At 44.9% G+C, this 18,786-nt stretch overlaps 2 protein-coding genes and 1 non-coding gene across 4 annotated transcripts; 1 reads left to right on the top strand and 2 right to left on the bottom strand.

Annotated features, from left to right (window-relative positions):
- Positions 1–1,612: 1,612 nt before the first annotated feature.
- LOC125515388 (receptor-like serine/threonine-protein kinase ALE2) lies at positions 1,613–9,649 on the top strand. 2 transcript variants are annotated; one of them, XM_048680853.1, is made up of 8 exons: positions 1,613–2,112; positions 3,891–4,004; positions 4,093–4,170; positions 4,369–4,740; positions 4,824–5,081; positions 6,353–6,739; positions 7,916–8,156; positions 8,502–9,649. In XM_048680853.1, the coding sequence occupies exons 1-8, from the start codon at positions 2,034–2,036 to the stop codon at positions 9,190–9,192; spliced, it is 2,220 nt and encodes a 739-aa protein (XP_048536810.1). In that variant the 5' UTR covers positions 1,613–2,033; the 3' UTR covers positions 9,193–9,649. The 2 variants fall into 2 exon arrangements, with proteins under 2 accessions (XP_048536810.1, XP_048536809.1); XM_048680852.1 differs by having other exon boundaries at positions 1,614–2,112; positions 4,366–4,740.
- Positions 9,650–10,689: 1,040 nt separating this feature from the next.
- LOC125512993 lies at positions 10,690–11,874 on the bottom strand. Its single transcript, XM_048678041.1, has 3 exons — positions 11,727–11,874; positions 11,366–11,557; positions 10,690–11,249 (listed from the first exon to the last, which is right to left on the bottom strand). Exons 1-3 carry the CDS (start codon positions 11,845–11,847, stop codon positions 11,023–11,025), a joined length of 540 nt encoding a protein of 179 aa, XP_048533998.1. The 5' UTR covers positions 11,848–11,874; the 3' UTR covers positions 10,690–11,022.
- Positions 11,875–18,148: 6,274 nt separating this feature from the next.
- Positions 18,149–18,220, bottom strand: TRNAW-CCA. Its single transcript has one exon. It is a non-coding gene; the product is annotated as a tRNA-Trp (tRNA).
- Between the last annotated feature and the right edge of the window lie 566 nt (positions 18,221–18,786).

Raw genomic sequence — 18,786 nt, 5'->3', positions numbered from 1 at the left:
ACGATATATATTTCATAATGAGGTGGATTTTCTAGTATCTTACAAAATATCACCTGGAAAATGTTGTCATACCAAAATACATTAGTCTGATTGTTTTAGGGAAGCAAACTTAATGGTTTAGGTTAACGTTATGTTGTCACACGTGTGATGAAGGCACGCCAGCCCCGTTACATGTTTGACTTACCCTATACTAACTAGGCACGCTCCAAGTTGTCGATCCATAATTGCAACATCGCCCCTGCCCCACCCACTCACCCTTCCTTCTCAAGGTAAGCGGTGAACGAGGTGGCATTACAAACTTTACCCTATACTAAGGCCCTCTTTGATTCACAGGATTTTTAAATCGTAGGAATAGGAAAAGTATAGGGTTGGAGTGGCATGCACACATGAATCCTACAGGATTAGCATGGAGTGTTTGATGGCACAGGAAAAGCAAAGGAATTGTAAAAAGAGGTTGGAGTGGATGTTAGATTTCCTATGAAATGTAGTACAAAAGATTCCATAGGAAAATTTTCTATGGGATCCAATCCTATGAATCAAAGGACCAACATAGGAAAAATTCTTAAGGATTTCAATCCTCCAGAAATCCTATAGAATTCCTTTGAATCAAAGGAGCCCTAACTAGGCATGCTCCAAGTCGTCGATCCATAATTGCAACGTCGCCCCTGCCCTACCCACTCACCCTTCCTTCTCAAGGTAAGCGGTGAACGAGGTGGCATTACAAACTTTTGAGGTCAAACGGATGCGTTGGAGGCTGAGGGGAGAAAGGCTTGGTTTTTTCCTCCATTGCGGTGACCGAATGCCAAGGCCAGACGTCACATGCCGACGTGTGCACGGATGTGTAAGCGATGATTCGAGTCGTTCGGCCAAATTGGCGTTACCCATGTGGTTCCGCATACCAGGGGAATATTCCCTTTAGCGGAACCACCTCACCGAACACCGGGATCGGCCCAACTAACAGGACCGTTCCCTTACGTTTCATTTGATGCATCCAATCAAGCACACCGAGACGTGAGAAGAGTCCAATTTATGGCCCCGTCTCGAGTAAATAACATGCTAATAACCACAGATAGCGGGAATAAAATATATAGTACCACAACGATGATACCCTCGTAAAATCAATGACACTTATTTGGAAACAGAGGGAGTACATGATTAATCATGCATTGACGGTAATGCAATTCAACATTATCATTCAATTATACAAGTACATTGTTCTAAGTCGTTAATCCATAACCACACCCTCATCCTCCCTCCACCATCAAGGTAAGGGCTGAAAACATCGGTACCCATTTTCGCCGCTGATGATACACCCATTTGCTACACGGAAACATCATCTGGATAACCCGCAAAAATATAATAAAAAATAAACATGGATAAAATTTGGCTGTGTGTAGCAAGGTCGTCGGAGCACTCAACATTACCCGAAAAACATGTAAAAACAAGCAAGATTCGCGCACACAAAGTCGCACGGCCCGGATAAAAAGGCTGTCGTGTCAGTAGTCTCAGTCCAAGCGTGCACGGACGACGGTCTGGCCGCGTTGACACCGGCCGACCCGAGCTTCCCATCCCAAGAGGGGCAAGGCTCCAACGCAGCCGCGTCGGTCCGCCAGAGACAGTCAAAGCGAGCGGCTCCCTTCTTCCCTCCCTCTTTGCCCCGTCTCCTCCCCGCCACCGGTAAAGCGCGGCTCGCCGGATGGATGGATGGATGGATTCGTAATCCATCTTCTCATCCCCCACTAACCCCGCGTCTGCGATTAGGATGAGCAGCGGAGCGCATTAACTCCAGTAGGGAATTAACACCTTCCTTTCCTCTCCTTTGCTTCCGAGGTTAAGCAAACCAGCCCACCCCAGCGCCCAAAATTTATTGCCTTCCCCCTCCCTCCCTCCCCCACCTCCAGCGCCCCTCGCATCGCCTCTCCTCTCGCTCGCCGCAGGCCTCGCCGACCTAAGACCCCCGTCGACGCCGCGCCCAGATCCGCCGCGCGGGCGACGGCAATGGCGTAGCGCGCGCGCCGGGCACCCGGGACGCGATGGGCCGCCGCGGAGGGCTCCTCTTCCTCCTGCTGCGGGTGCTCCTGCTCCTCCCCGCCGCCGCCTCCGCGCTCCACGGTATGCTTGTCCACTCGCTCCCTTCCTTCCTTGCTCCGCTTGCTTGGTTTCGGACCGCGCTCTCGTTGGGTTGGGTTTGGGTTTGGGGAGTTCGGGCGGGCGGGGCGGGGCGGGGTTGGTGGCTCGCTCTGCTCCGCGGCCGCGCTTGTGTTGCGCGCTCCGAGTCGGGTGGGGTGGGGTTAGGTTTGGAGTGAGGGCGTGGGGGTTGCTTGCGCCCGTGGGGGCGGCATTTTCGGTGCGAATTCCAGCTCCTCGTCACTAGCCTGTGGAGTGGACGGTGGACATAGCAGCAGCAGCAGCAAGATGCGACGTTGCTGTCGCGTGCTCTGGGGATTGGGGGAAGCTGGGAATTGGGGTTCGGGTGGGGGTTCTGTCGGTCCGTGTGCGTGAGCGCCGTGTATTATTAGGGGAATTCTGCTCTCTGTCAGAGGTATGCCCGACAGTATTGTTTCTAGATTCTGCCATGATCGATGGTTTTGACTACTAGAGGAAGGATCCAGCAAGGTGGGTACATGCGGCTGGAGCTCTGTGTACGGTCTGTGAGAGGGAAGGCGGTTTTAGCCTGACATTGTTTTTTCATGCCTGAAAGTAACAGATGACAATGGCTACCACTGCTTGTTCCTTATGCCAAGGAGGCATGGGACTGGTGGACAGTTTGTGCTCCCACTGCCGCTGGAGCACTACACTGGACCCTGTACATGCATTTTTGAGTTTAATTTGGGTTTGTGGCGCGCGTAAAACAGCACAGGGGGGTGCCCATCTGTGTGAAAAACCAGCCAAGAGACCACAGCACAAAACCTTAAGGTAAAAGGCGCGCAATAGTTCGAATCCGACATGTAGTATGGTCTCTTAATAGTCAGCCAACACTTGCTTTGCTTGCAAGTAACACTTGCCGATCTTCTCTTAACTAAATCTGTGGTACTAGATTTTATAGTTGTATTCTTCCATCCCGGTGAAGCTATCGACAATAGCTGAGTGTAGTATGATGACCCCTCTTGATTGGCAGCTATAAGTTGCAAGGATACGGCAGGAAACCAGCGTATCAGGGGTTAGATACGTCTGAATACTCGAATACGTTCTGATACCCGCCAAAACGTATCGGACACGTTTGGGTACCAATTCAGTGTCATTCTCGGAGTTAATTACTAACACCGTTACTTTCTGGAATAGTTATTGCACTTGGTGTCTCTCATGCTCTTAGCTTTGGATCGCAACCATGAAGCCTTTTTTTTTGGCGATTACAAGGACGACGCACACGTGAACACACACCAGTGACACCACCACACGCACACACCTCACCCAAGCCAGTGCCTCCTAACCAACTGCTAGAATTTGAGTGAAATGCTAACTTTCACTCAAAACTCCAAAAAGTGCATGACACAGCAGCAGCATGCGCTGGAAAGGCATTTCATGTTTTGATTCCATGTATGAGGAATAAAAAGTGTCACTGTGATGTAAAATTTGGATAAATTGAGAACATACGCAGAATTCAAACATTTCCAGATGCAGAACAAAACTTCTAGAAAATGTCTTATTACCTTTCCAGTTCATATGCTCTTATTTTAGAAATAGACACTGCCAACGGGCATTGCCTATATAGGTCGCAAATGCAAATGTACGATTGTACAGTGTGCCTGAGCTTCTTGAAGTAACCATTTGAAAGTGTATATGTTAATCTGAACATGATGCTACCCATATGGTTGGTCGAAGTTTTTCTCTTATGAGATTTTTGCAATTCGTTTCTGTCAAACGTAAACTTATTACCTTTCGTTCTCCAGCAAACATACAGCCTAGTCCAGCGCCACATCCGTCAAATCCCCCTGAAGCAAGAGTGTTTGGACCTCGAATTTCCCCGGCATTTTCTCCTGCAGTGCTGTCTCCAAGATCTCCTGGTATGTAACCGTGACAACGTCAGTGCTAAAAGTTCATGCTTAAATTTCCCATAAACTATCAATTATTTAATATCTGCTATTCTTACAGGCATCGCTGTGCATTCACACAAACACCACAGACGCCCACACCATGCCCCTCCGCCATCCCTATCTCTCCCACCTGAAGGTTTGCCATTTATGTTTACAATTTCATACTGCATCCTCGAGTTAGTTCACCTAATCCCAGATATTATCCATCCCTCTGGACTATTCTTTTTAGTACTGCTGCTTTTGACATGCAGACTAATTGTTGATCAGAGTATAAGCTTGTTTGTTTTGTTGTAACTTTTTGTGTTGAATAGTTTTTTTTTGGTACCTTCAGCAGGTTGCTCTAGCACTGTTTGTACTGAGCCATTGAGTTCAACACCGATCGGTTCCCCCTGTGGCTGTGTGATGCCCCTTAGTGTTATTGTTGACATTGCTGTAGCTCCATATTTACTATTCATGCACACAGCAGAATTGGAAGTTGAAGTTGCAGCTGGCACCTTTCTTAAACAGAGCCAAGTGAAGATTATGGCTGCTATTCCAAGTGTCCAAGATGACCAGAAGACAAGAGTCACCTTTTATTTGGTGCCACTAAGAGAACATTTTGATCGCTATACTGCATCACTAATATCAGATAGGTTCTGGAATAAAAAGGTTCAGATTAATTCATCTGTTTTTGGAGCTTACGAGGTTATAAATATTACCTATCCAGGTAAGAAACCTCTGTGTGGAGTATTTGCTTCTTAGGTTATTTACTTGAATTTATGATTTAGATGCGCAATGTCATCACTGCAGGGCTGGGACCTGCACCACCAGCTATGTCATCTCTTACGTCAGGTCCTCCAGGAAATGAAGAATACCCTATAACCGCAGATGTGCACCATCAGAAGAAGAAATTAGATAGCTGGATCATCGTGGTAGTTGCAGGGTCCTCTCTGGTACTAATCGTGGCATGCATTGCGCTCATTATTTTAATAGTAAAATGGAAGAAACTTAAGCGCTTTCATGAAGCTGGGAACCATGTGATCACCCCGTCAGTTAAAAGAAGACATGGTAAAATCGACAGCTTTTGTTGTCGTTAAGTATGCTATTTATTATTGTTGCTACTTTAACCATTGTACACATATTTTGAAACCTGATGGGCAATGTTAGAATCCTTTAATAGAGTGTTCTTGTTGGCTGTGCACAAATGATATTTCAGTTATTCCCGTGATAGATCAAATTTACCTACTTACACCCGTTACCAAAGAGTGAAGAAAGCATTGTTCCTGATTCTTTTATTTTAGATCGTCTTCAAGATACAACCTTGATCATTTTTCTTACAAAAATACACTAGTTAAAAGCATAAAAACATGATACTATGTAAAGTATCTACACTCCCATAAATATGCCGCCAATTGGTGGTGATTGTCTGTTCACCTTCGGGTTACATTACATGTTGGATTTCACACAAATGGTTAGGAGCCTATATGAATATCTTGATATGGCACAGATGGTAAAATTAAAGATATTCTTTTTTTCGCAGGGGAAATTAAAGATATTCTTGAATATACAGTATAATTTCCCCAGTATAGCAACACACAGACATTTGCCGGCTTTATACAAGAATCTGTTACGATCATCTTGAGAACCACGTAGTGGGCAGTTGGTTAGAGCCCCTGTTTTTGAGTCGAACGACTAGTCGGGACTAGTCGTTGAGTCGTAAAAAAAGTCGAGTCGTAAAAAAGTCGACTCAACAACGTGTTGACTAGTCGACGAGTCACGACTACTCGCATCTGCAGGGTGGACTATTCAAGAGTCGCTACCCCAGAACGACTCGTCGACTCGAAAACTATGGTTAGAGCAAGCTCCACAGGGTTCCTCATTTCTACATGACAATGTACATTTAAGGGAGGGAACTTCTCCCTTTAACCACGTTAAGATCATCTTCATGTGGGCAATAGGGATATTTATAATATTTACTGGTGGGTAATATTTCCACTTGAATGATTCTATTGCCACATAGATATTGGTAATCAGACTTACACTTATCGGCGAGGCAGAACAATTGGACACTTCTTTTTATAAATTTGTCCGAATCCTAAAATTGATAAAAATATATATTTTAGTCTAGAGTTCTCATATGCTATGTCCTATGTGCCTATGTTCTGCGTGGAAATAACCGTTTTAATATTTGTTAGTTACCCCCTATTGTGAAAAAAGAATGTCACTTTGCATGCATGGCACATGAACTTTTTAAAACCTATAACCCCCTGTTTCACAACAAAATTCGCTAGTAATGGCAGTTATGCTAAGTTGCTAACGACCTAATGTGTGGTACACAGGTGGCAGATCTCAGTCAACTAGCTTGGTGAGCTCTGCATCAGCGTCAATGCTCTCAACAGTGGCCACTTGTGCCGCATCAGTGAAGACATTTTCGCTTGCACAGCTTGAAAAGGCTACTGATGGTTTTAGTTCAAGAAGAGTTTTGGGTCAAGGTGGATTTGGGCGTGTTTATCACGGGACCATGGATGATGGAAACGAGATCGCTGTTAAAATGCTCACAAGAGAGGACAGGAGTGGTGACCGTGAGTTCATCGCGGAGGTGGAAATGCTCAGTCGATTGCACCATCGTAATCTCGTCAAATTGATTGGCATTTGCACTGAACGTGCAAAAAGGTGTCTTGTTTACGAGCTTATACGCAACGGAAGTGTGGAATCCCATCTTCATGGTATGTTCTAGTATTAGTAATACATGCTATGTTTGGTAAGTCTTAACTAGTGAAACCATAGCAAGAAATTCGTATATATTAATGCATAGCAGCCAAAATGGAAATATTTAACTAAGCGTCCAATTTTCTCGTAATACTACCTCTTTTCCAGTTTATTAGGCTTGCGCTGTTGAGCATATCCCTAGATCAATAATTTGACCAACATAGGATGAGTTGTATAGTCCAAAAATTATCCATTAGAAAGTATACAATTTAAAGTTTCTAATGATATATTTTTTGTGATATATAACTTGTATTACGTTGATCTACTTCTCAACCTAGATATACACGCAGGCCTAATAAACCGGAAAGGAGGTAGTAGAATGACTAGATGAGTCTGGTCCAACAATTTCTTTTAGCTAAGCTTAGATTGGCAGGACCAGCTGCTATTCTTGTTATAAGATTTCAAAATTCAGAAAGTCGCTTTGGAGGACGGGCTCTAGGGAGGACTGTAAAGAGAAGTTCAAAAATATTAACTTTATAGCTCGATTATGTGTAGATATAGATGTGTAGTATAGCTGTACTAAGTTTCATTAATGTACATATTTGTATGTGATGCATATAAAAGGACAAATACATGAACAAAAATGGGCTTATTTTTGTCTTTTTTGGGCATTGCACATATAGATGTGTAGTATATCTGTACTAAGTTTCTAATGTGTATATCGTATATAGATGTGTAGTATATCTGTACTAACTTTCTAATGTGTATATCCTATTATTTAGGAAAATTTACATATACACAGAGAACATCCATATGTACTCGTAGAAACAATTTCAACTTTTGTTTGGAACTTTGAAATAACATTTTTGTTTATTTTCAAATTCTGGGCTCCATGGAACCCGATGCCAAAAGGTCCAAAACGCTGCACTATATTATCTTTTTTTGAAAGATCAGAATATTATCTCATTAATGATATGAGTAAAGAAAACTGCATGGATGAAACAGGATCAACTACCGTTACTAATCTACTAACATCTGAACTTTCTCCAGTGGCGTGTCTCAAAGAAAGCAGTGAGCTATCTTAGAAAACAAAAATTGACCTCATAATTATCACTGCCACATGTAAGCCTAGGATTAGGAGTGTGTACACTCAGCATGACTCTTTGTGTTAATCTGATCCTTTGTGTGTCCAGGTGCTGACAAGGATAAGGGCATGCTGAACTGGGATGTCAGGATGAAAATTGCTTTGGGTGCTGCTAGAGGCCTGGCGTACCTACATGAAGATTCAAACCCACATGTCATACACCGCGACTTCAAAGGTAGCAATATATTGCTGGAGGATGATTTCACTCCCAAGGTTACCGATTTTGGATTAGCAAGGGAAGCAACCAATGGAATCAATCCCATTTCCACAAGGGTAATGGGCACTTTCGGGTAAGAAACTTCGCTTATGTCCAGCCCCTATAATATCGTCAATACACACTATTAATGAAAATAAATGATATATATAGCACCTATTCTTTTGGTATTTTGTGATGCTGTGATCGAATGATTTTGTGTCTCTTTGTGATTAATACTGCCTTCCATACACATTTGTTGATATTGTAAGAATGTCTTCATGTCAAACAACAATAATGCTTGGTAGGGTCGTTCATGAATTACACTTCTCTAAAGCTATATGAATTTCGGTACATAAATTTGCTCAAGAGTAGCTTGTCTTAATTCCATTCTAATTATCCTTGGCTTTCAAAAGCTAAAATTTCTCTGTTGATCATGCAGGTATGTTGCTCCAGAGTATGCCATGACAGGGCATCTTCTTGTCAAGAGCGATGTCTACAGTTATGGGGTTGTCTTGCTGGAGCTTTTATCAGGAAGGAAGCCCGTAGGCATCTCCGACAACATGGATCCTGAGAACCTTGTGACTTGGGCTCGTCCTCTTCTAGGCAATAGAGAGGGCTTGGAGAGGCTGATCGACCCTTCTCTGAACGGCAACTACAAATTCGACAACGTAGCCAAAGTGGCGTCCATCGCTTCGGTGTGCGTTCACAGCGATCCGTCACAGAGGCCGTTCATGGGTGAAGTAGTCCAGGCACTGAAGCTGATTTACAATGATGCAGAGGAGGCCGTCGGTGATTCCTACAGCCACAGGGAGTCATCATGTGACCCGGACGACGACCTCCCGGCGGGCTTCATCTTTGACAGTGGTAGCGGCAGCTGGTGGAACAGCGGAGCTTCCGGGTGCCTGGACTACCGGAACCCTTCGCCATTCATAAACATGGAGTACAGCTCTGGCCGAATAGAAGCGAGGCAGGAGCGTGAAGGTGGCCCTTACTCGGCAGCATCGACGGGCGGCCGTGTACAAAAACCAGCATCCCAGAGTAGATCAGCCCCTCTGCAAATCAGGAAGCTCTCCCCGTCTCACTGGTCAAGAGGCAGCTTCAGCGAGCATGGGCGGCGGCCTCGCCATTGATTTGATAAACTAGCGTTAGACCGACTGTTAGCTTCGGTTTTTTAGACTTGATGAGACAGAGGCTAGGGGGAATGCCATTCGCTGATTCGCCCCCGTCCATTCTTGCCTCTGGTCAGTGTACAGTTTTCCGACAGAGTCCCAGCCAGTGACTCTCTCTCTGGTAGTCTGATGATGTTTGTAATCTGCCTTGAGCTGCCCTGCTTCCCTAGAAGAAAGGGCGATGGGCCGGCGGCGTGGCTGGCAGGTGCTGTCTAATTTTTGGAAACCGCAGTTCGGTTGTCATGTGTCAGGTTTGTGTGGTCTTGGTAGGAGGATTATTGCCAGAAATCTGGGCGATATCATTCTTGTTGTTGTATCCTGCGTGCCTTGCCGATGTACTGGACTGTTAAATGTTGATGAAGTGATCTTCCTCTCATTGGTGAGGTGAAAAAGATATAGTTTCCAGTTCAGTTGACTTTTTACTCTTGCTGTCGTTCTGTAGCTGTAGCCTGTAGGGTGTGTGCGGTGCGGTGGGTGGCTTATGGTTTTGTGTTTGCGTCCGAGTTTATGCAAGATATGCAACATCTGCTTCATAAGTTGGAAGCATAAATATTGCAGTAGAAATTTCACATGGAACGGCCCATATGTTGTGCATCTTTTAGAGAGAACGTTGGGGAAGTTGGCATGCCGTATTCCGTTCTGCATTCTTATTTAGCAAACACACTATGTTCCGTAATTTTTTGTAGCATGTGGAAGGGCTTACATGTGTGTATCAAGATGGATGGAGAACATACGAAGACAGCACTGGGCCGGGCATCAAGAGCATGCTAATCTAGATAGATAGAAGAGGAATATAGCTTCGGTCACTCATTATGATTATATCCCTCGATTGCTACTTAGTTAATAAAAAAATGCCTTTTATGAAAAAATGATTTTTTTATAGAGGGTGAATTTTATTGGCTCAAAATGAAGCATCAAGATGATACAAACACAAAGAGCACATATTCGGCCTCTTTACAGTTAGGATGCACACAATTGTCATTAACGCACACATAAAAAACGCGCCAACAACTAGCAAAGTCATATAAAAACAAAGCGATGCAGCTGAAGAAAAAAAGAAAAAGAAATCTAAAGTGATCAGATCTGTGGTCGACAAATTACAACAACGATAATATCTGTACCAATCATGTCATAGCACGACACGGACAATGAGACTTTTCAATAGCAACACCTTCCGAAAGGATCGACGCCCAAGCGCCACCGTCCAAGCTCCAGCATCGAAAGCATGTGTGTATCAAGATGGATGGAGAACGTTCACAGACAGCACTGGGCCGGACATCAGGACCACGCTAATCTAGAATAGATAGAGAGGAATGTACAGTAGATCACTAGCTTTGTCATGAATCGACTGCTGACGCAGCCGACGAAATGAGGCCAACGGAGAACGAAGGAGGTTGTTCCATCGGCAGACGTTGACATGGAGTGAAATCAACGGAGTGACGGGTTAAAAAAGGGGGCCGTGCGTAGTAGCCATTATTCCATTTATTATATATGTAAAAACATGCATACACAGGAGCTGGCGACACTTCAAAAATACATCCTGATGATCTAGAGAGCGTGTGTGCTAGCCCTGATTTGCCATATACGTGGTGTGCGTACATAAACGCACATGCGTACGACTAGTAGTATAACAAAACGGGAAAGGGTGTCCATGCAACCATATGTGCTGGACCTTATTACTATTGCTTTAAGTATATTTACCCCCATCCTAATGTGTTTAGACAAATCTAAGACAAGTGATTCGGACAAAGAGAGTATATTTCTAGCATGTCGCACAGGCGCACGCGCTAGCTAGTTACCGTCGCTCACGGCGACATCGTTGCCGTCCTTCTTCCTCGCCGAGTGCGCCGGCGCCGACATGGATGGACCGGTGAGACCTGCACCGTCTTTAGGCACGCACTTGCAATAGATTTTGAATGCAACGAGTTCACATTTCTGTACTGTGCCGTCCGGACACGGCCACCACGGCTCTAGATCGTTGAGCACCTTTGTCACTTGGACTTGATCGGTAGGACCACCTGAGGCCATCCGTGAGTTAGTTTATCCACGTGGCACAATAGTTAGTTAAAATGTTCCAATTAAGAATTTTTTTTCTAACAATAACAATAGTTCTTCCGCGACAGCATCTCCTCACCGATCTTCCTCGGCGAGCCCGCCACCGCCGACATGGCTTGACCAGCGGGGCCAACACCTTTTTCACGCACGCAACCACAATACCATTGTAACGCAATGACTCTGCATTTCAGCACCTTGCCATCCGGACAAGTATAGAATGGATCCTCTATGCCGATCACCTTTGACGACCCGACTTGATCAACAGAATCACCTGAGATCTTCCATGCTTACAGTGAGTCCATCCGTGATAAGCAATAAACGAAGTAGAAATAGCATGTAGTCCCTCCGGCCCGTAATGCAAGACATTTTTCGACATTACAAAAATGTCATGCATTATGGCAACAAACAGTAGTTCACGGGCACTTGTGTCAGTCACGAACCTCTGCCATCGCTCGGAAGCCGGATCACGCCGCCAGGGGAGAGGCGGCGGGCGTCCGCGGCGGCCTGGAGCCAGAGCACCACCACGATGGCCGTGGCAATGCACCTCTTGGTAGTGTACATGGCTGGCTCTCTCTATGATCTTCCCAGTCTTGCCTTTCACTCTCTCTCGAAGCGCCGGGCAGCATTTTATAGCCAGCAAGATCGGCCTCGCGGCACGTACTGGCTGCCAGGTAATCTGCCAGATAGATCAGTGTGTGGCTGTGTATAACGTGCCAGTGTGAATACGCGAGACCTGGATATCCAGTGCCTTCCCGGCCTGGACGCGTGTGTGCACTGTGCCCAATTCTGATCCATCATGTCCCTATGCTCGTAGGAAGATGCCCGTGTCCTTTTGTGATGTGAGCTCTCGCAATTTCCACTTGTGAGTGTGATTCACGCCAGCCATGGGACTAGTGCCTCTCACCCATATGTACATACACAAACGTCCATGCTTACACCCAAGCTCGTAGGCCATTGGAGACGATGCACATACGGTGGAGAAACCAAACGTCACGATTTGCCCTCGCTACCGCCCGACGATTTGAGGCCCCATTTTGCTCTCAAGTACTATTAGTATTGCTTAGTGACGGATATTCTATTAGTTGCAAATAATCATTGAATTCATGAGAGCGCTTTTTTGGAAGAAGGATATTCTAGTTGTCCGTGAGAATTAATGTTTTCCATACAGACGTACCTTTGGATCAAAGAACAGGGCATCGCAATTTGCTATGTATCACTTTTGTAGGTCACCAATTCTTTTGTGAGCACACTGAATTAACTCCGCAGCCAACGCAGTGCACTCCTTACAGTCTGGGTTTCTGAAAGGACGCTCCATTGTCGAAAATTTTGCGTTGGCTGCGGAGTTAATTTAGTGTGCTCACAAAAGAAAACTGCCTGTTGTTGCGTTGAAGCTCGACTTCCACAAAGCCTTCGATAGCGTCAGCTGGGACTGTCTCAAGCAGGTTATGGAAGCACGGGGTTTCCCACAACAATGGAGGCAGTGGGTCGACAACTTGCTCTCCTCTGCCAGCTCCAGAGTCATGATCAACGGGGAGCTGGGCCCACCCATCCTTGCCAAGCGTGGTTTTCGGCAGGGTGACTCCTTGTCGCCTTATCTCTTTCTGTTGGTGGCAGATGTGTTGCAAAGACTATGCTGTCTGCATTTCCAAAGTGGGTCTCTGCAACATCCACTCAACGCCGACTGTTTCTTTCCTGTGCTGCAGTACGCGGATGACACTTTGATCATCTTCAAGGGGGACATGCAGCAGGCCACGATCATCAAGGACATCCTCAACTCCTTCTCAGCCTTCTCCGGTTTGACTATTAATTTTCACAAAAGCACTTTAGTGCCGGTCTGCTTGGTTGCCCCATCTCCTCCACCCCCTGCACCTACCTTGGTCTGCCCTTGTCACTCAACAAGATCACGCATGGGTTGCTGCTTCCTGTTATCCACAAGGTGGATCGTCATTTGTCAGGCTGGCTGGCCACCTTCCTCTCTCTAGGTGGGAGGCTCACCCTCATCAACTCTGTGCTGGCTGGCATTCCTACATACTTCATGGCATGTTTCCCATGGCCTAAGGAGTCAATCTGCTCCCTGGAGAGCCTGCTACGAGCATTCCTTTGGCAAGGAAAGAACAAAGTAAAAGGGGGACAATGCCTCGTGGCCTGGGACAAGGTGACTCTTCATCGCCAGAATGGAGGTCTGGGTGTGAGAAACCTGCAAGCTCATAACCAAGCCATGCTCTGCAAGTTTCTCTCCAAGGTTCTACAACACTCTGACATCCCGTGCTACCAATGGTTCGCCTTGCAACACTGTCAGTCTACCTTGCCTCTTGGGCCTTCCGGGAGGGATACTGCTTTGTGGCATGGCTTCAAAGACTGCATCCCCTTTGTCTTTAACTCCTCACGATGCATCCTCGGCTCGGGCCAGTTCATCTCCTTCTGGCATGATCTTTGGGTCGAAGAAGGCAGGCTACGTTTGCTGCTGCCTGTTCTATACTCCTTCGCCAGGAACCGCTGCTGCTCCGTGTCCTCACAATACTCAGATGGCACCTGGTCAGTACAGTTACACCCCAACCTCTCCCGTTCTGATGAGCGCGAGCTCGTCCTTCTGCAGCAGCTGCTTGCCCCGCTCGCCCCTGATGGGTCAGCTAAAGATGTTCGCTTGCCGTCGGCCACTGGCAAATATCTGAGCACAGGTTACTTCTACAGCCTGCTGACTTTCCGTGGTGTTTCTTGCGTCTTCCATGACTTGATCTGGGACGCCCTGATCCCTTTGAAGCATAAAACCTTCCTATGGCTCGCTTTTTGGGGCCGGCTCAATACCAGAGACAACATGATCAGGAAGAACTGGGCTGCCATCACTACTGACTCTGGTTGTGACATCTGCCCTGCTATGGAGTCGGTTCACCACATTTTGCTACATTGTCGGGCGGCATCCTCTCTCTGGCAGCACCTTCAACTTGCTACGTTAGCTGGCAGGGCGCCTGGCATCCTCTCCTTCGTCCGGCAAGCTGCTGCTCATCTTCAGTACAAACGCAAGTGGAATGTTGCTTTTGCCGCCTGTGCCATCTCCCTTTGGCATGCCCGTAACGATCGTGTTTTCAACTCACGATCTTGGACAGATGCATACGTACGTTTTCATGCCGCAGATATGATCCGTCTTTGGTCCTACAGAGCCAGGAAGTTGCAAGACAAGGAGGACCTCAAGTTCTGGGGCGATTTAGTAGCAATGTAGCTTGTTTTTGTTTATGTTTTGGCTTTTGGCTATCGGTTCTCCTCTTCTTCTACTCCTGTCTGAGCAACTCCTTTTCTATCAGGTTATCTTGTGGCCTTGCACTAAAGTGCACCCCACAAGCCTCATGTTGTATGCTACTCAGGCTTCGGCCTGTTTTGAAATATAAAGGTGGCTCGAGCCCCTTTCGTTTTCAAAAAAAAAGACTAGTTGGTACCCTGGGTAGGACTAGCTATTCCGACAACGCATGCCCCTTGAGTCATAGTCACAAGGGTCATCTTTATGTTTGTGGGCCAACATTCTTGAGTCTTGATGATTCCGTCTATTGTTGTTGGAGCTCTTCACACTTGCCTTGAGGTTATTCGCTCTTGACGTAGGAATCCTTCAACTTTTAGGAGAAACTAGCTAAATGCATGTGCGTTGCCATAGAAAACAAAAATAAATCAATGAAATAATTGTTTTGATTTATAAATATATGCTGAATATGAAAGCATGCCATCTCTGTTCATATAGCGATAAATACTAATTCTCTCTATCCTCATCTTTTTCTGGTCGACATTCCGTCTCCTTAACCATCACCTCCTTGCAAAAATATAAAGTGGCATATATCTTGATGTACCCTAACCCTATTCATCTCTATTCTCTTGACCCGACCTTACTCGAGAATTATCACCGCTTTGAAACTTATTCATCTTGCCTTAACATTATATTCTTTGTATTCTCATAAAATTGAAAAACATGACATGCAACTCATGGATGATGAAGTCAATGATAGCTGCAGAATATGGTGAACGTTGACAAGACAAACAAGCTCCTATATGACCCTTTGTTATCCATTGAATATTTATGGCACTTTAAACCCATTTTAGTTACTCAAGACTTTATTTATTCCATTTTTGACTTTTATGTACACATGATCTTCGATGCTTTGCCTCCCCCGTCCAAGTTCACCACCTCTATCGATATTACTCTTCCTTCCCAATCCAAGTTAGCCACCACAGTCAATGACACATTCTGCTCGCAATGCCCCCTTCCACCACCACCCGCCCATAGTTTTCATTCAAACACATAAACAGAGAGTTGTATTAAGATAGACAACCACACATGGGTCACTTATAAGGTTGCAATAAATAAAATAAATATTTTGCAGCCACTTAGGCTAGCACCTCCGGCGCGTTCTTCTCTGCTCTTTATACCTCACCCGTATCTATCTCTTCCATGACTGACACAAGGGATGGGGTGGCCGACTTCTCCCTTGGAAAAAACGTCACAAATTGCACTCGCTACCACCGGACGATTTGCGGCCCCATTTTGCTCTCAAGTACTACTAGTATTGCTTACTGACAAATATTCTATTAGTTGCAAATAATCATTGAGTGAGAGTTTTTTTTGTAGAAGGATATTCTAGCTGTCCATGAGAAGTAGTGTTTTCTATACAGACGTACCTTTGGATCAAAGAACAAGACATTGAAATTTGCTATGTACTACCTCCATTGCGAATTATAAGATGTTTTGGATATTTCAATACATAGTACATGTTTACTAAAATGAGTGAACAAATTAACACACTAAAACCCATCCACATACATCCGATTTAGAAAAGTAAGTAGAACACCTTCAGAACAGAGGACGATGTAACTCCTAAGTCATAATTTTATACAACTATTTTCCAAAAAAAAACATATATCAAAACTTTGTCTATGCAAACCATGGGATGCACTCAACCCTTAAAGTAAATTCTTGAGTTTTCCTATAGTACACAACCAAATAACTTTTGTTAATGAGATGAAGCCATGTTTTCTTCATCGTGACAACATGAGATTAGGGGGGATTTTTAGTAACATAGTCGCAACAATAACTACTGAAAGTTGTGTATGGAGCTTATAAGGAAGGTTATTGTACACCGATAAAATTAACACTTTGATTTTTCTTAAATATGTTCAATCACCTTGACGGAGTGTGATCTACACCAATGTTACAAAGGTGACACCGGAGGATTTTGATTGATGGCTCAATTGTTCCTGGAAATCAAGCCCGACTCCAAATTATTGTTCCTCGACCTTGGTGCAACTTGTGCTCGACTCCTTGGACTCGACCCCCAAGCTCCCCAATCTCGTCTCTAGTGTCCTCCCCTGTTTTGTATTCAAATGAGATGACACAGAAGACTAGTTGCTTCCCTAGGTAGGACTAGCTATTCCAACAACGTAAGCCCCTTGGGTCATAGTCACAAAGGTCATCTTTATGTTTGTGGGTCAAAATTCTTGAGTCTTGATGATTCCTTGTATTGTTGTTCGATCTTTTCACACTTGCCTTGAGGTTATTCGTAATTGACATAGGAATCCTTCAACTTTTAGAAGCAATATTGGCGATGGGTTGATGGGTAGCAGGGGAATGGCTCTTTCTTCTAGAAAGATGAGTGTGGTTGAGTAGAAACATCCAGGGTGGAGGGGGGAGGGGGTCTAGAAGTCTCAAACATTTTTCTTTTTTGCAATGATGATGCTACATGTATGCATCATGTCACAAAAAATAAAATGTAAATTCAATTTGTAACTCGGCAAAAAGAAGACAAAGTCAGCGATCATAGCGATAATTGGCCATAATCTACATCCCAATTTAATTAAACTACCATTCACAGCTAGATCTTTCCTTTTTCAACATTTGAGCTTTAAATTTTGTGACATGATGGTTGATGCATGATGTGTGTATGTCATGATTTTTTTATTGAAATTTGGACATGTTTTAAAATAGTGTTTCCATAGCTAGAAGTGCCAGGAGTACTCTAACCTACCGAGCACCAGATGCATTCTCGATGAAATCATTGTGATTGATTGTTTTGCACGGTGGTTTCGTCTTCTCTTTCCTACATGGATATATGATAAAGCCGCTTAATTTGGTCATTATGTCGTCGTTATTTATAGTGGTAACAATGGTGTCATCATTAGTAATAAATGAATAACACGGTCTATGAGGTGACCAGGAAGAGTTGGAGCTTGGTGAATCACAATACACTGTCAAACTAAGACTGCTCACAGTGGAGAGTAACATAGAGTAGTAATAACTTGCCGATGTTACTAGTCTATGTTACTACCTCCATAGTGGATAGTAACATATGAATGGTATCATGAAAGAGTTCATTTATTAGGCTATAGACTCATTATGCCTTGAAATGTGTGATGTTACAGTAACTAGCTAAGTTACCACAAATCTCTCTCTCCTCATTAATTAACTGCCACATAAGCAATCTTGTATTGAAATGTGTGATGTTACTAGTTAAGTTACTCCTATTGTGACTAGTCTAAGTAGACCGTCAGTGACTTTGCACACAAATTTAACATTCAAAATTAGGTATTCAATTTATGATTGGAGAACAAAGCGCCTGCCCCTGGCTTGCTTGATGGGGCCATCTTTGAGTTGCTTTGGGAGCTTGAATATTTTGGCTTGCAGAGTTTGAATTTTGCGGAGGTGCCAAATGCTCCCAAATTACTCCAAGGAAGAACATACCTTTTTATCGGGTACAAATATGTGCCGTGCTTATTCAGTCGCTGGAGCAACACCTCCCCTGCTTCTGCATCTATATGATCTGAAGTCCGAAATGAAACTGCGGCAAAAAGTTAAAAAAAAAATAGACCGGATTAGGATCGGGGGTATTGAACCCGACGTGAATCGAACACGCAACCTTCTGATCTGGAGTCAGACGCGCTACCATTGCGCCACGGATCCGGTGTGCTGTTGCTCGCTAATCAAGCTACAAAACCGAAAGCACGAGCACGGGTACTGCACGTTCGCTCTTCACCACGTACAGAGCATACCCTCTTATCTTATCATATCACAACCCACGTGCCTTTCCAAATTACAGTTACTTCGAAGCTTATCTTAAGGATCTGGAGGATGTGCTCATGGCCTCATGGGTTTCGTGGCTGGTCAGGCCGGCAGTCCAGCTAAAGTGCAAAACACAGGAGATTTAACAGGAACGCGTGGAAAAACAGGGAGCTGAACTGGGTAATTCTGGGAGCAGCAGCCAGTGGAGGAGAGGGTTGTGTACATGAGTTTCTGCAAAGTTGTAGTTTCTGTCTCGTTTCGATGTGCTACCCCTACAAGGTTACGTTGGCGACGGCGCCGGCCGGCTACATCCACGGCGACTCTCGACCGGGGCACTTCCTCATCGGCTCCCACCGCCCACCTCGCCAATGGGCGGGGGACGCTTGCCTACAGCGTATGTTAGATAGTCTGGGCCTAAGTTCCCACTCGCCTAGCGCCCGTCTCTATTTTTTTTTCACTTCCAATTT

This window comes from Triticum urartu, chromosome 6, assembly GCF_003073215.2.
Source record: "Triticum urartu cultivar G1812 chromosome 6, Tu2.1, whole genome shotgun sequence".
Taxonomy (NCBI): Eukaryota; Viridiplantae; Streptophyta; class Magnoliopsida; order Poales; family Poaceae; genus Triticum; species Triticum urartu.
Note: the sequence above shows the minus strand (reverse complement) of the source record. Positions and strands in the feature narration are given on the sequence as shown.

What these genes read in the sequence shown, in the direction of transcription:
- LOC125512993 (XM_048678041.1), bottom strand. Translation starts at nt 11,847, where the DNA reads ATGTACACTACCAAGAGGTGCATTGCCACGGCCATCGTGGTGGTGCTC. An exon ending in GCTTCCGAGCGATGGCAGAG is followed by an intron (nt 11,558 to 11,726) that starts GTTCGTGACTGA and finishes GGAAGATCTCAG; the next exon opens with GTGATTCTGTTGATCAAGTC. An exon ending in GGGCTCGCCGAGGAAGATCG is followed by an intron (nt 11,250 to 11,365) that starts GTGAGGAGATGC and finishes GGATGGCCTCAG; the next exon opens with GTGGTCCTACCGATCAAGTC.
- LOC125515388 (XM_048680852.1), top strand. Translation starts at nt 2,034, where the DNA reads ATGGGCCGCCGCGGAGGGCTCCTCTTCCTCCTGCTGCGGGTGCTCCTG. An exon ending in CGCCGCCTCCGCGCTCCACG is followed by an intron (nt 2,113 to 3,890) that starts GTATGCTTGTCC and finishes TTCGTTCTCCAG; the next exon opens with CAAACATACAGCCTAGTCCA. An exon ending in GTCAGTTAAAAGAAGACATG is followed by an intron (nt 5,082 to 6,352) that starts GTAAAATCGACA and finishes TGTGGTACACAG; the next exon opens with GTGGCAGATCTCAGTCAACT.